This window comes from Ursus americanus, chromosome 33 (genome assembly GCF_024610735.1).
Source record: "Ursus americanus isolate L20-20 chromosome 33, mUrsAme1.1.p, whole genome shotgun sequence".
Classification (NCBI taxonomy): domain Eukaryota; kingdom Metazoa; phylum Chordata; class Mammalia; order Carnivora; family Ursidae; genus Ursus; species Ursus americanus.
The window spans coordinates 2,224,511-2,240,960 of NC_142159.1; the positions used below are offsets into that span (position 1 = coordinate 2,224,511).

General features: G+C 44.6%; 1 protein-coding gene across 8 annotated transcripts in view; it reads left to right on the top strand.

The window, feature by feature from the left end:
• INPP5B (inositol polyphosphate-5-phosphatase B) overlaps positions 1–16,450 on the top strand; it is a 46,645-nt gene that overhangs the window by 13,987 nt on the left and 16,208 nt on the right. For all 8 annotated transcript variants that reach the window (XR_015722737.1, XM_087858474.1, XM_087858473.1 and 5 more), the window contains 3 exons: positions 12,828–12,924; positions 14,339–14,506; positions 15,589–15,690. Coding sequence is in view for 7 of the 8 variants with exons in the window: in XM_087858474.1 (XP_087714600.1) it covers positions 12,828–12,924; positions 14,339–14,506; positions 15,589–15,690 (367 nt within the window). In the remaining variant the exon portion in view is untranslated. The remainder of the gene's footprint in view (positions 1–12,827; positions 12,925–14,338; positions 14,507–15,588; positions 15,691–16,450) is intronic.

A 16,450-nucleotide genomic window follows, 5' to 3' on the forward strand; every position in this document is an offset into this window, starting at 1 on the left:
GTGTTCAAAGTCTTACACTTTGGCCATTTATTACTAGTATATATGTATTACTAACAAATCCTTTAAAATAAAAATTTGTTTAAAAAATGTATTACTGTGAACTATTATTAGCCGTTACCATTTATTTTTATTTTTTTATTATTTTATTTTATTTTTTTTTTTTTTAAGATTTTATTTATTTATTCGACAGAGAGAGACAGCCAGCGAGAGAGGGAACACAAGCAGGGGGAGTGGGAGAGGAAGAAGCAGGCTCATAGCGGAAGAGCCTGATGTGGGATTCGATCCCGTAACGCCGGGATCACGCCCTGAGCCGAAGGCAGACGATTAACCGCTGTGCCACCCAGGCGCCCCGAGCCGTTACCATTTATTAAGTGCTTACTATGGGTCTGTGGGGCTCACATTGTGGCACAAAAGTTCAGTAAGAGGATGTCCATTTCTCAGATGGAGAGACTGAGGCTCAGAGAGGGTGGGTAACATGACTGTGATCACTCACTGGTCTGAGACAGAGTTGAGAATAGAACTCAAGTTGTCTGTTTGAATCAAATGCTTGAGCCCTAAACCTTTTGTATCCCCTAATGCTTCTCAAACAAAACTTTTCCTTTCTACTTGTTTTTTGTTTTTGTTTTTTAAGATTTTATTTATTTATTTGACAGAGAGAGAGGCAGCAAGAGAGGGAACTTAAGCAAGGGGAGTGGGAGAGGCAGAAGCAGGCTTCCCACTGAGCAGGGAGCCTGATGTGGGACTCGATCCCAGAACTCTGGGATCATGACCTGAGCCGAAGGCAGACGCTTAACGACTGCGCCACCCAGGCGCCCCTCCTTTCTACTTGTTTATACTACTTATTATTCCTTTTTTCTGAGGATACCATAATGCCATGTCTTTGTACTGAAATTGTTTCTTCTGCCAGAAATGCTTTCTGAACTTCACATCTCTCCAATAGTTAATATAGTTTCCTGGTTAAAAGCACAGATTCTGGACCCAGACTCCTTCGGTTTGAATCCTGGCCGTGCCATTTACTATCTGTGTATTCTGGGGCAAGTTACTTAACCTCCTTCTACTTACCTTCTGGGTAAAGTGCAGATAACAAGAGCACTTCCTGCTGAGTAGCTGTGAAGGTTGAATAAATGTAGAGTGTTTAAAACCATGCCTGGCATGTAGAAGCCTGAAGTATGCACTATTAATGTCATTCACAGTAGTAGTACTGTCACTGTCATTGACACAGCCTGACTTGGATTCTGGGTGGCTGGATCTGGATCTGTGTATCTCCCTGTCAATTGAATGTATCTCTCGCTGGTATGTGCTGCCCTGTCTTAGGTGCGAGAGCGCATGGCATGGCCCCTCTGTGTGCACAACACCGTGTCACTGGTAAGCACTGACCCACCTCGCTTACTGCTGCCAGTTTGAACCGTCAGGTATTTTGCTCACATGGTTTTGCCGGTTCGTCTAGTGTGCTGGAAATGGAATGCAAAGGCCAGTGGCTGAGAAGATGGGAAGAGTCCTCCCAGACCTGTCTAGTAGATGCTCAGCAAGGGTAGGACATGGTCTCCACCCAGCAATGACAGCCACATACCCACACACCCTGTGGACACCACGGTAGTACTTTTGCTTTGTTATCCAAAGAGACTCATAGAGTACTTACCACTGGGCGTTGGTAGTTTCATTGAAGATGTTGTGCTCGTGCCTGCAGAGGGGGAGACTGTGGAGTCAGGCAGATCTGGGTTTTAATGTCACTTGTGCCATTTACTGGCTTGGTTCTGTGTCCTTGGGCACATCTGGTGCTATCTGCTGTGGGCCTCAGTATCCTTATTTGCAAAATGAAGCCAATAATTGGAAATAACAGAGGAAGCACTTAGGAGAATCCCTAGCAATTAGAGGGTATTTGATGAATGACGGTCTTTATCTTCAGAGCAGGGGGGGATTAGGAGTGTTAGAGTTGGGGAAAACAGTGGTAGAGGGAAAAGAGCTAACAGTTCCTGCACGTCTGCTGTGTACCAGGCATTGTGCTAGGCTCTTGACCCACTTAGATTTCATTTGGTTATTCTTTTGGCTTCTCTGTAAGTTCGGTGGTGTTATCCACATTTTACAAATGAGGAAACAAATTAAGTAATTTGCTTAAGGTTTCATATGCGGTAATGGATGGAGCCAATTAAAGAGCCAGGTCTGTTTTATTACAGAGCCAACGTTCCTTTCCCCCAAACACTCTAATTTCTCTTAAAGTGCCACACAAGTTCTGTGGACGAGAGGACCTTCAGAAGTTGGAGAAATGATGACCGAGGACTAGTGTGGCGGTGGGCGTGGAGCTTCGTGGGGGAGGGCATAGGAGTGGAGGCTGGCCTTTGCAGCAGGGGTGGCCGGCACATGGGAGGAGCTTCCCCTGGAGGCGGGAGTGAGGGTACACGTACACGGTGAGCCTGGCCATTTTATCTGTTTTGATCAGGCTGTTTTTAGGTGGTGGATCGGTGAGCTGGGCCAGGAGGGCCAATTTGCAAAGGGCTTCATCTGCCAGTTCGCCCAGTTTGTATCTTAACCTGCAGGGAGCAGTGCAACGCTGAAAGCTTTAGAGCAGCGAGACAGGAAATCAGAGTTCAGTCTGGCCACGTCCAGACACAGTGTTGGGTAGGGAGAAGATCCTGTAGCAGGAGAGTCTTGCGGTGACAAGCGAGGAGAGGATGGCCTGGTGGAAGGCAGCCGTGGGAACAAAGTCAAAGACATCGGGGGCCCACCGGCTCTGGGGGCCCAGCGAGAGGGGTGAGCGGATGGCAGGATTGCACACTGGGCTGGCAGGGATGGGGCTGGTGCAGGTGACAAAGGGAGAGCTCAGGGAGAGGGCCCGGAAGTGAAACCACAGCTTTACCTGGGACGGATCAACACAGAATGTCTGGCGGAAATGTAGGCAGTAGACAGCGGCAGGACTGCGCTCAGGAAGAACTGACAGCCCGTTTGGAGCGGACTCTGAAGACTGGGGAGTCTTGTAGAAGAGGAGCGTGACCTAGACCAGTACCGCTCACTGTGGCGGCCACATACGGCTATTTACATTTAATTTAGGTAACTAGAATAAAAAGTCCGGTTTCTCGTTCGCTCTAGAAACATTTCAAGTGTTTCAGTGTGGCCAGTGGCTACTCTTCTCAGGCAGTGAAGTTGTAGGACATTTCTGCCATCACAGAAAGTTCTGTTGGATAGCTCTGGTCTAGATCTTGGGGAGTACCTACAGATACCTAGGGAATCTGCAGGGGGAAATGGAGCAAGAGGAGGAGACAGAAGGAACAACTGAATTAAGAAATAGTGTTGCTGGGGAAAAGAAAGAAACAAAGAATTTTGTTGCTTCTCGGATAATTCTCGAAAGAAGTCAGGTACTTGGATTTGGGTTTGAATTTACTTTTTTCCCTTTGTGTGATGCCCTGTTTGAGAAAAAGCCCCAACCCCAAGTCAGTGATAGGCCTGGTTACAAGATATTGACCCACTGGTTTCTCCCCTTCCAGGCTTTCCAATGCGTGTATGTATGTGTCTATAAAATGTATAGGTATATTTATAAACATGTTTTATACGTACACACATACACACTCTAGTCCTTTCTGATGTGCCTAGCTATGTCAGGCCATGCTCTTAACTGCCATCTTCAATCCCTTATCAGCAGTTCTGAAGTCCTAAAAGCTCCAAAGACTGAAAATTTTGTTTTTGCAAGTTTGGCCCAAGCTCAGTTTGGCAGTAAGACTCGCTTGAACTGACATGAGGCTATTTATAGGCTTTATTTATTCCACCACATATTACTACTCCTAAGTTGCACTGCGGAAGTATTAAAGTGATTGATTCCTGGCGTCGCCTCTGACTCTGCCGGGGGTGTTGTATTATAGACAGCGTAGGTAACGTACTAGCTCTCTAAAATCCCTCCAGTTCTGGGGCGCCTGGGTGGCTCAGTAGGTTAAGTGTCTGCTTTCGGCTCAGGTCATGGGGATCAAGTCCCACATCAGGCTCCCTGCTTAGTGGGGAGCCTGCTTCTCCCTCTCCCTCTCCCTCTGCCTCCTGCTCTGCCTACTGCGCTCTCTCTCTCTCATTCTTTGTCAAATACATAAATAAATAATCTTAAAACTAAATAAAATCTCCCACATTCTGAATTCCAAATTACACTTGGCTCCAAGGGTTTCAGATCAGGAATTTGGGGATCTTTTTAGGCTCTGTTGCTGCTTGGGGTAAGGAAGGGGCCTCCAGGGGCAGTGTCATCTATTTAGCTAGACCTGGGAGAGGGGTTTTGGTTCTGTAAGCTGTATGGCGCAATGTGAAGAACTTGCAAGAACAAAAACACTTATGCAGTTTTATACATGCAGACCAAGCTGCTACTATGGTCGACCTACTTCCTCCGTAGGCTCTTACAGGGACATGGTTTCACTTGTAGGCGTGAAAGGTGGTCATCAAGAAAGCACCTAGGGGGCGCCTGGGTGGCTCAGTCAGTTAAGTATCTGCTGCCTTCGGCTCTGGGTCATGGGATGGAGCCCTACATCCTGCTCCCTGCTCAGTGGGGAGCCTGCTTCTCCCTCTCTTTCTGCCCCTCCCCCCACTCATGCCCTCTCTCTCACTCTCTCACTCTGCTCGCTCTCTCAAACAAATAAATAAAAATCTTTTTTTTTTTTTTTTAAGATTTTATTTATTTATTTGACAGAGAGAGAGAGGCAGTGAGAGAGGGAACACAAGCATGGGGGAGTGGGAAAGGGAGGAGCAGACTTCCTGCTGAGCAGGGAGCCTGATGCAGGGCTTCATCCCAGAATGCTGGGATCATGACCTGAGCCGAAGGCAGACGCTTAATGACTGAGCCACCCAGGCGCCCCTAAATAAAAATCTTCAATTAAAAAAAAAAGAACTGAATTTAAATAAATAAATTAAAATAAAAAAAAGCACCCAGAAATGACACTGAAGTTGATCTCTGCCCTGTGGCTGTTTGTTCAGTGTGTGTCTGCTGGCTTCCTGATATGTTCCATAAATTTTGGTAAATCGAGGGCCACAGAGAAATGGATCAACTCCTGCTCCTGAGAAGCTTGTGGTCTAGCTAAAGAAGGAAGAAGGCAAAAAGAGTTAAACACAGTTATGGTTCCATTATGATAAATGCCTTGACAGAGGCAAACCCCATGTGTGTGAAAATACGAGGGCTGAAGAGACCTTTTGAAGGAGGTGAATCTAGAGCTGAGTCTGCAAGGATGACCGAAATTCACCCCCATGAAGGTGGGATTGCGGGATGGTTAGGGTCAGGGGAGGGGGATGTGAGGAGGCAGCATCTAAAGAGAGAAATGGTTTTGCTGTGACTGGATTGGGGGGGGGTGGCAGGAGATGGGGCTGGAAAGGGAGTCTGGGCTAATTACAAAGGTCCTCGTATGTAATACTCAGAGGTTTGGGGTTTACTGCACAGGTGATAGACATTGTGGGATTTGAGGCACAGGAAGGACCTGCTCAGATTTGAGTTTTCTTCTAGATGGTGGCAGAATGGACTGGTGGGGGAAGCAGGGAAATCACTGAATGTGCTTTCCAGAAATAGTAAGGGCCTAACCTAACGCATGACCGTAGGGACAGGGAAGACGGTCAGGTATAAAAATATTTAGAGAGGATTTATAGGACTTAGTGGACAAACATGGGAAGAAAGGAAAAACCCAGATGTCAGCTGTTAGATTGGGTGACAAAGGAATGGAGGTCTGAGGTTGGAAAAAGGGCAGAGTGGGAGTAGGGAAGCAGGAGAGGAGGAAGGACAGGAAGCTGTGGTCAAGAAGGAACCATGGGGCTGCCTGATGGTAAATTTGGTAAAAAGCTGCTAACAGCCAGCTTCCGTGCTAGATTCAGGGGAGAAGAGATTCCGAGAAGACTGCTCTGTGGCTGGAAATCCCCCAAATCATGCCTTAAAGTTTCCATGCACAGAGTGAGGAATGAAGATATTCTTGTCCTTGCTGGACTGGGTCCTGCGGCAGACACAGTGATGTAGGTCTGCAGGGCGATTTTCCAGTCCACTCATGGACGGAAGCTGAATCCATAGGGACACACCACTTGTCCCCAGGAGATGTCCTTTCGGTCTGGCTGTTAGTAGGAACTGCCCCCCCCCCCCCAATAAGATCCTTAGAAAGCACTGATATAGGGACCGAGCTCTTACCTTTAGTCCTTAATTTGCCTTTGCTCATCATAAAGCCCCATGAGATATTTATACTGAAGTCCCTACTTTGTAGATGAAGAAACTGAGGCCCAGGGGCGCCTGGGTGGTGCAGTCGTTAAGCGTCTGCCTTCGGCTCAGGGTGTGATCCCGGCGTTCTGGGATCGAGCCCCACATCAGGCTCCTCCGCTGTGAGCCTACTTCTTCCTCTCCCATTCCCCCTGCTTGTGTTCCCTCTCTCGCTGGCTGTCTCTCTCTGTCAAATAAATAAATAAAATCTTTAAAAAAAAAAAAGAAAGAAAGAAAAGAAACTGAGACCCAAAGAGAAGAAGGAACTTGTCACACAGGAAGATAATGGTACAGCTAGGCTTCAGCTACGTTTCCTGATACTTGCTCACATTTAACACATCGAGTACTTAATATAAGCCAGGGGCTGCTCCAGGTCCCCAGGAAAGAGCATGAAGACAAGACCCCTGCCTTCCAGAGCTTACCTTTCAGCGGATATAGCCTCCAATTATCTGAGGAATACTTATGAGATATAATATTAAATGGTATTAGTACTAATAGGAAAGCTGTAACAAGACTGTGGCTCTCCGGCGCTGTGCAGGGAATTCCCGGGCACGGTGGGACATTTCAAAGTTCAAAAGGAAGTACAGAGATACTTGTCAGTCTGCTGGAACACCAACTCTCTGGCTCGAGGTAGTTCACAGTTTCAGCATTAGATGGTGCTGCATTCCTTTTGATGACCTAGTATCTTTGCGAAGCTGGGTTTTGGGTGGTTGCTGGGATCAAAAACAAGTACGGGGGTCCCTGGGTGGCTCAGCCGTTAAGCATCTGCCTTTGGCTCAGGTCATGATCCCAGGGTTCGAGCCCTGCATCGGGCTCCCTGCTCGGCGGGAAGCCTGCTTCTCCCTCTCCCACTCCCCTTGCTTGTGTTCCCTCTCTCGCTGTCTCTCTCTGTCAAATAAATAAATAAAATATTAAAAACAACAACAGCAAAAACAAATACCATGCAAAAGTCAATGTGACACATCGTATGTGGTGTGCCGTCGGATTCCAAGGTTTGCGAGGGTGCGCAGTACCCAACAGACACACACATCTCATTAGCCGGTAATTGTGGTTATATCAAATGAAATAGAAATAGTATTTTTCCTTCTATTTATGGGTATTCATTTTCAAATTGCTACTTAAGTTGTTAGGACTTAAACTTAGTGATTTTATTTTGGCCCTAACTACTCTAACGGCCCTGGTAGGTATTTCTTCTGACCTAGAGGCTCTTTGGAAAAAATCACTGAGACAGGGTGCTGTGAACAGAGGAATTTAGGGAGCCCTGGAGTAAGGGGATAGAGTGACGTGGGGGTGGTGGGGGGCTGTTTAGATAGGGTGGTGAAGCCTCTGACATCTGAGCAGAGGCCTGAACAAAATGGAGTGAGTCATGTGGAGATCTGAAGGAAAAGCATTCCAGGCAGGGGGACCTGCAAGAGTGAAGTTCCTGACTTGGGAACGAGCTTGACACGCTCTGGGAACAGCAGAAAAGGAAGGATGGCCAGAACAGACTGAGTGAGTTAGAGCGAGGTGTATGAGGCCAGGTTAGGGAGGGCTTTATCAACTCTCTGAGGGGGCCAAATTTCATGCTGAGGTGTGAGAAGTGCCTTGAAAGTTGTAAGCAGGGAACTTAATTCATGTGGTGTAGGGATACACCTTCTTTTCACTGTAGCTGCTCTCTGGGAAACTGAGGACAGGAGTGTGTAAGCATGGAAGTCAAGAACAGTTAGGAAGCCGCTGTTGTGAGAAATTCCAGGTCTATTTCTGAAGGTAGAACTTGGCTGAATTGCTGATGAATTAGGTGTGGGAGTAAGGGGAAAAAAAGAGGAGTCACAGGTGAGTTGTGGATTTTTCTCCTGCGCAGCTGGTCCAATGATGGTGCTATTTACCGAGTTGAAGAAGCCTAAGCGGGGAAGCCGCATAGAACAACCTGGAGCTCAGGTGAAAGGTTGGAGCCTGGAGATTGGGAGTGGTCAGCATGTGGGCGGTTTTTAAAACTTGAGACTAAGTGAGATCACCTAGCTGGGAGAGAGTGGAGCTGGAGAAGCAGTCTCGTGCCAGGACTTTGCCTGGACTCATTCCCGGGGGTGGGGGTTGGGGTGCGCGGAGAAAAAAAGGAGCCTTCAGAAACTAGGGGAAGTGTTTACGAGGGGAGAGAGCAGTTTCTATCAAGAGCTGCCGAAGAGCTGCAGTGGACTTAGCCGAAAACTGGGAACTGACCACTGGATTTGGCAACATGAAGGTTATCAGTAACCTTAACACAGCAGTTGCAGAAGAGTAGTGGGGAGTTAGGCTCCACCTCTTTGAAGGCAAGAGTATTCACCTGCATTATTTGGAATTCTTCACAGGAGATTTGTCTTTTTTCCTCCATTTATTCTTTTTTTTTTTTAAGATATTTATTTATTTATTTATTTCACAGAGAGAGGGAGAGAGCACAAGCAGGGGGAGAGGAAGAGAGAGAAGCATGCTCCCTGCAGAGCAGGGAGCCCGATGCGGGGCTCAATCCCAAAACCCTGGGATTATGACTTGAGCTGAAGGCAGACGCTTAACCGACTGAGTCATCCAGGCGCCTCAAAGCAAAGAGTGATAGTGAAGTGATAGTACAAAGCTCCCGAATTCGGGTCAGGGGACCCAAGAGGGTTGCCTCCATTTATCTTTTTACTCGATTATTTATAGCAGTATGGATGGTGGATATTTCTTTTATACTTTGAATTATAATCCAGTAGTGCTTTATTCCGTTGCTCAAATTGTTCCAGCTGTGACCATTGGAGCTCTTTCGGTTGGCTCCTGTGTCCGTTTGACATACCCTCATCATTGTGGGTGTTTTTATTTTTGGGCCTTTTTTTGAGTACTTTCTTGTTTTCTGGCACTAGAAAATGCTCCATCTTGTATATTTCCTACCCCAATTCTAAAATCTCAAGGAGCCCTGGTTCCTTTTATTGGAGAATGGTATTGGAAACCAAGATTGGGCATTAAAGAGTGGTCCTTGCTACTGGTGTGTCCTTGCTTCTAGGCCCTCTTAGCTGATGGAGCAAGGAAATGTATGTGTGTGTACTTATTTGTATGTATCTCTATATTTCTGTATGTAACCATATGTATCTATATTAGGTAAACATGAACTCATGCTGACATCACCATCTCTAACCCATTACCACATGGATCATTCTAGCCTCTTCCCCTTGTTTATCTGGAACCTCCCACTCCAACAATGAGAAACCTGGTTCCCACAATCCACTCTCCATTTTCTCAAGTGTTAAATTCCAGGATCCATGTGTAGTGGCTTCAGAATTGTTAACCCATATCCCTGTGGGAAACGTTACCAGCTAGAGTATAGTGCTTGCCAGCAGTTCATTTTGCCTTTAGTCTTACAGATTCCGCTCATTTCCCAAACTATTTAGGTCAGCAGTTTTTTCTTCTATCCCCCCTCAGTGAGGCTGTTTTCATACATTTGTAATATAGTTAGATTCTTTTGTCATTTTCTGCATTTCATTCCAGGATCCCTTGATCTCCAAAATGATTTTTTTAAAAATTTGCATACAGTACTCTGTTCCAAAAAGTTCTGTGGGTTTTGAAGCCTATGGATAGTGTCAGGTATCCACCATTACAGCTTCTCACAGAATGGTTTCACTGCCCTAAAAAGTCCCCCGTGCTTCACTTACTAAATCCTTACCCACCCACTGAACACCTGGCAACCGCTGATCTTCTTACCGTCTTTTTACCATCTTTAACCATAATGTTATATAATTGGAATCCCACAGCATGGAGCCTTTTCGCGATGACTTCTTTCACTTAGCAATATGTATTTAAGATTCATTCATGTCTTTTTGTGACTTGGTGACTCATTCTTTTTTATTGCTGAATAATATTTCATTATACAGATATACCATGGTTTGTTTATCCAGTTATCTATTGAAGGACATCTTGGTTGCTTTCAGTTTTTGATGAGTATGAATAAAGGTGCTGTAGGGGCCTGTGGGTGGCTCAGTCAGTTAAGCATCTGACTTCAGCTCGGGTCATAATCTCAGGATCCTGGGATCAAGCCCCGCATCAGGCTCTGCGCTTAGCGGGGAGTCTGTTTGTCCCTGTCCCTCTTTCTCTGCCCTTCTCCCCCCTCATGCTCTCTCTCTCTCTCCCTCTCTCTCTATCAAATAAATAAATAAAGTCTTTTCTTAAAAACAAGTGCAGGTTTTTATAGGGACATAAACGTTCAGATAGATAAATATCTAGGAGTGCGATTATTGGATCATATGGTAAGGCTACGTTTAGCTTTCAAGAAACTACCAAACTGCTTGCAAAGTGGCTGTCCCATTTTCCATTCTTACAATCAGTAAATGGGAGTCGCTGTTGTTCCACATCCTTGCCAGCAATTGGTGTTGTCAGCTTTTTGGATTTTAGCCCTTCTTAAGTGTTTCCTAGTATGCCATTCACTAACACAAGTACCTTGGTTCTCTAAGCTTTAGAGTTCAGTGAGAGTAAAGCAAGAGAGGTAGAATATAGTTGGGGATTTGGTTCTCAGAAATAATTCGGTTAACCATGGAGCCGTAGAATTCTAGAAGCAAGTTCTGCCTTTCTTATTTCTGTTGGATGCTGAAGACAATGGGAGAATGGCCTGAAACATTCCAAAAGAAGGCTACAGACTTGAGCTTCGATGTTACGTATTTATATAAGACACATAAGGAATCCATGTTCATCCAGTATTTTCTATTGAATTGTTGAGTGATTGAACTGCTTATTATGTGCTGGGTGGCGTGCTGGATGATGGGGATGCAATGATGAACAAATCAGACATACTCTTGTCCTCAATAAGCTTATAGTCTAACTGGGGGACAAACATTATAATACACAGCAGGTGAGGCTATAATGAGATGTACAGAGAGCTGGGGGAACACCAGTGGCAGGGCATCTGATCTGATCTAGGGGGAGTTAGAGAAGGCACCTTGGAAGAAGTGACCTCTGAGATGCGGTCTACAGCAGGGCTTGGCTAAGTACAGTCCATGGGCCAAATCCAGCTCACTGCCTGCTTTTTTACAGCCTGCAAGCTAAAAATAGTTTTTATAGTTTTAAATGTTTGAAAAGAATTAAAAGAGATTCATGTTTTGTGACATTTAAAAATTATGTAATCTTCAGATTTCAATGTCCATAGATAAAGTTTTACTGGAACACAGTCACGCTCTTGGCTCCTTTACGCTATGACAGCAGGGTCAGATCGTTGTGATAGAGACAGTACGGCCTGCAGAGCCTCGGACATTTACGCTCTGGCTCTTTGCAGAAAAGTTTGCTGACCCCTGGCCCTGAGATGGATGGGAGTTAGCCGTGTAGAGCAAAATGAAAAAGAAGCAAGTGGGTTTCTGATGGGATTGCGGTATAACTGCAGTAACTTTAATATACAGACTGTGGCATTCAAGGGGCTGGGGAGCCAGAGGGCTATGTTGAGAGATGCAGGTGGGCAGGTGGGCTGGATCTAGACTGGAGGGAGACTTGGCTGCTATACTGGGAGGTTTGAGTTTATTCAATGGGAAGCTTTTAAAGGTTTTAAGTGATGTGATTAGCCTGCCTTTTTCAAAAGAATCCTCTGGCCACAGTGTAGAAATTGAGTCAGAGATGGTGGGCCAGGAGATCAGTTTGAAGTCATTCCAGGGAGACATTGGTAACGTGGACTAATAGGGTCACATTGGAATATATTGATTTGAGAGGCATTCAGGAAACAACATCGATTGATTGGAGGCATTGAAATGTCATTATTTTCATGTTTCAAATTTGTGTGTGTTGTGTTCAGGTTCCTGTAAATGCATGGTTGAAAAATCCATGTTTAGTAATCGTCTTCAGGGCAGAATTCTTTCGTGATGGTTCATGCCTGCAGTGCTCCTTGTAACTTGTGTGATGAAGCAGCCCCTTTCTGTGGCCTCTCCGTGCTGTTTTCCGTGGACAAGAGATTTGGCTTTTAAGAAGCAAAGAAGCTATTGGCAGATTACTTTTCCTTTTCAGGTTTATCTTGGTTTAACAGCTGTCCTGAAGTATTTATTTATTAAAAGTCTTTGGTTTGCTCTTTGGTTTTGGAGGCAATTGGTTAACAATGACAAGCACTCCCCATTCTCTAGAGCACTTAGACCCTTTCCAGTGTGAGATCTCTGACCCTTGCCTCTTTCCTCCTTGAACTTGAAGTCCCACTTGGAGTAAATGGAAATGAGATCACTATCTTACATTTCATAATATGCTGTATGGCTTCCAAAGTGCTCATTCACATGTCAACTATTTGATCCCAGCAATAAACCTATGAGAAGGGCAGGGCAGGTCAAGTCACCGAGCTAGAGAGAGGTTGGATGACTTGTCTGAATCAGAAGGTCAGTAAATAGTGGGGCTGGTGATGGAATTTAGGTCTGCAGATGGCACAGTTTTATTCTTTCTGTAATGTACTGTCTCTAAGAAAAGGGAGTCAGACCAGCTAGGATAGTTACTTTTTCAGAAGTAAAGATCTCTGGATGAAATGCTTGGTTTTTTTTGCCTTCTCTCTTGTGCTCTGCTTAGACACCACCATCGACCTTTCCTCTGCTTTCAAGCACTATGTGCACAACCAGGGATTCCTAGACAACAGTTGGAGAAGCTGTGGTCTCTATGTTAAAGTCTGTGTAAGCATGTTTTCATTCCTCCCTCCTCCCCTTAGGTGTTTCTGACTTTGATGATTCGAGGTCAGATAAGAGAGGCCTGCTTGTGGACCCAAGCTCTTGGGGTCAGGATACACCAGACAACTTGCTCCCAAGGTAATGCAGCTGTCCCTTCATTTGTACTTCATAGGACCGAAGTTTTCTTCAGTATAGAACCGAGACCATTAGTTTACATGATGTAAGCTGTCCCAGGGTAGCTGGTTTAAGAAATGTTGGACATTTATTGAGCATTTACTGTGTATGCCAGATGCCATTCTCTTACCTGGGTTATCTTATTTTAACCTGAAAGATAGGTACCATTATCTTCTTTGTTTTACAGCTACAGAAACAGGTGAAGAAAAGACATTACATAATTTACCCAAGATCCAGAACTAGCCAGTAGCCCATCTAGGATTTGAAACTGGCAGTCTAACTCTACCTTAGAAATGTAGATTAGAAACATTTTTATTTCTCCCTCCCATTTTTTTAGGAGTTTCCTGACTCTGAAGATACTTCTTTTTTTGTTTGTATTTATTTATTTATTTATTTTCCTGTGGAACTATTATGTTTAGTCTGTACGCCAGTGCCCCCTACTGCTCATAGCCAGAATCATCTGGTCAAGATAAAAACTTGCTTGTTTGTCAGTATTTTTATGAATTAAGCAGCAAGGAACAACCCCTGAACTTTAAATGTAGCTAGATCTGTCCTTCTCAGTTCACTTTGAGCCTTTTTGGTAGACAGAGATACATTTTTACATAGCTGTAATTAGTATGTACTTGATATAATACCAGATACTTATGGTCTTTGTTCAGTGCCTGAAGTTGTTGCAAGGGCTTCATATATCTTAATTCATTAAGTAATGTTCAACAAAAGTTTCTCGCACTTTTATTAGGATTCTGTTAGATAAATGTGTCAAATTTTAGATAAATGTGTCAAATTTTAAATTTTAGATAAATGTGTCAAATTTTAACTTTAAATGTTGGCATTTAAATAATTTTTAGTTTGACTATTGAAACTACACAAATAATGAAATATAAACTTTCGTTGCTCCTCTTTTATTTCAGATTATTCCTGTGGAATAGAGATATAGTAGAATTGTCAAGTCAAAAGATCTGGATAGTCTTACAGTCTCGTTACGTGAGGCAGTGGGGTCTAGAAAGAGTACTGTCAAATCTGTGTTCTAATCCACACTCCACTGCTGTCTGACTGGGTGGATCATTGATGATGCTAGATCTCATTTTTCTTATTTGGAAAAGGAAGGGATTAGACCAGAATGTCTTCAAGGTCCCCTGTGATCTGAGATCTTTATCAGAAAGTCTCCGGACCAATGTGCTATACAATCGACAACATATAAGTTTACTTAATTGCACATAGACATAGTGGGTTTTTAGTAAATACATTTGACTTTGGCCTCCGTTCGTCTTCTGGGACTCAGACACTTGTGTGTGGAAACCTCTAGCTTCGCCTTCATGTATGTTGTCATGGGGGACTCATCAGAATATGATAAACTTTTGTCCGTTTGTTTTTCTAGACAGAATAAATCCAAGTGTGAGATCACCGACATGGTTCGCTCCTCCACTATCACGGTATCGGACAAGGCTCACATTTTATCCATGCAGAAGTTCGGGCTACGAGATACAATAGTGAAATCACGTCTCGTGCAGAAAGAAGAGGATTATACCTATATCCAGAACTTCAGGTAGCTGACTGGGCGGACTGTTTTCAAAGCAAAATGATCATTCAGCTCTCTGAAATTTCAGCACTTCCGCCCCATACCCTGGATTTGGAAGCAGATCCTTCTACAGAATCTCACCCATCATTCTCTAAACGATCATTTCCTTTCACTCTTCATGAGTAGCCATTTATTCTGTGTCTTTTCTGGCCAGGCACGGTGGTAGGTGTGGTCTAGCGGGAGTCACACAACTTGCAAATAGTTATAGCAATATTTGAAGGGATCTGTGGGGCAGAAGGAGGAACGATATCCTGAAATTTGTGTATCTCTTAGTCATTCTTCTGGGCCTTTGAAGAAAGTCATTTAAACTGAAGTTAATGAAGCGAAGTTAGTGTTTGGTAATCTTTTCAGACAGGATTACCAAAAGTTAAATGAATAGAGGTTGTAGGATTCTTTTTTTTTTTTTTTTTTTAAGATTTTATTTATTCGACAGAGATAGAGACAGCCAGCGAGAGAGGGAACACAAGCAGGGGGAGTGGGAGACGAAGAAGCAGACTCATAGCGGAAGAGCCTGATGTGGGGCTCAATCCCATAATGCCGGGATCACGCCCTGAGCCGAAGGCAGACACTTAACCGCTGTGCCACCCAGGCGCCCCTCTGCTAGATCTTTTTAAATCAGTGCACAGGGACTGTAACACAAAGTGGCATTGCTTCCAGGTGTATAAACAGCCAGTTATGGTGAACACTGCTGTTGCTTTCCTTCTGAAGATAATTACCAAGGTACTTTTCATTTTTCTTTCATTTCCCTAGCACACACAGGGTAAGGAATCATTTTGTGGTTTATGGCTCTCTAATGGCTGCCAAAGCCAAATCGGAAAGTTCACAGTAGGCTTATAGTGTTTGAAGTTATCACAAAAGCAGCGGATATCATGGCTGACTACAAGTCACCCTTTGGTGCCATGGTCCTCGGTTGAGGTCAGGTGTGACATTTCTTAGGTCTTAAAATTTGACTCCAAAAAGACTGAAACCGAGCAGAGCCAGCATAGGATGCCTTCCCCTGTCATCGCCATCGTCCTCCCAAGTGACTGACCAATTTTCTTTGCTGACAGGTTTTTTGTGGGAACATACAACGTGAATGGCCAGTCCCCCAAAGAAGGCCTCCAGCCCTGGCTAAGCCACGGCACCCTGGCCCCAGATGTGTACTGTGTGGGGTAAGTGCTTCTCTTCTCACTTCTGCCTCTCCATCTCTAGAAAGTATAGCTGGGTGGAAGGGACAGGGACATGAATGTGTAACTGAGTCTTCACAGCAGGTGAAGGAATTGACAAGCGTGTGCATAATAACAGCTTCTTCTCTGATGTTCTTCCTCGAAGTAAACAAATTTCTGTCACCATTAAAGTGACGTGCTTGGCATTTAAATGCTATTATTTAATTTTTAGTGCAGCCCTCTGTTAAAATCACTACACCTCGAGCTGACTTTTATCACTCAGACATTCAACACTTTGGTCACAAAGCAAAAATATCTTTTGCGAGGGAAGGAAGGTTAGCTTTATTTATTTATTTTAAAGATTTTATATATTTATTTGACACAGAGAGAGCACAAGCAGGGGGGAAGAGCAGAGGGAGAGGGAGAAACAGGCTCCCCGCTGAGCAGGGAGCCCGGTGTGGGACTTGATCCCAGGACCCTTGGGTCATGACCTCAGCCAAAGGCAGCCACTTAACCGACTGAGCCACCCAGGCGCCCCACCTTTATTTTTTTATTGATTTTCAAAAATTATTTATTTAATTTAAAAAATAAAAATTTTTTTTTTAGAGAGAGAGAGCATGCGAGTGGGGAGGGACAGAGGGAGAGAGAGAGAACCCCAAGCAGGCTCCATGCCTAGTGTGGAGTCTGATGCGGGGCTTGATCTCAGGATCATGACCTGAACGAAAATCAAGAGTCGGGCACTTAACCAGCTGAGCCACCCAGGTGC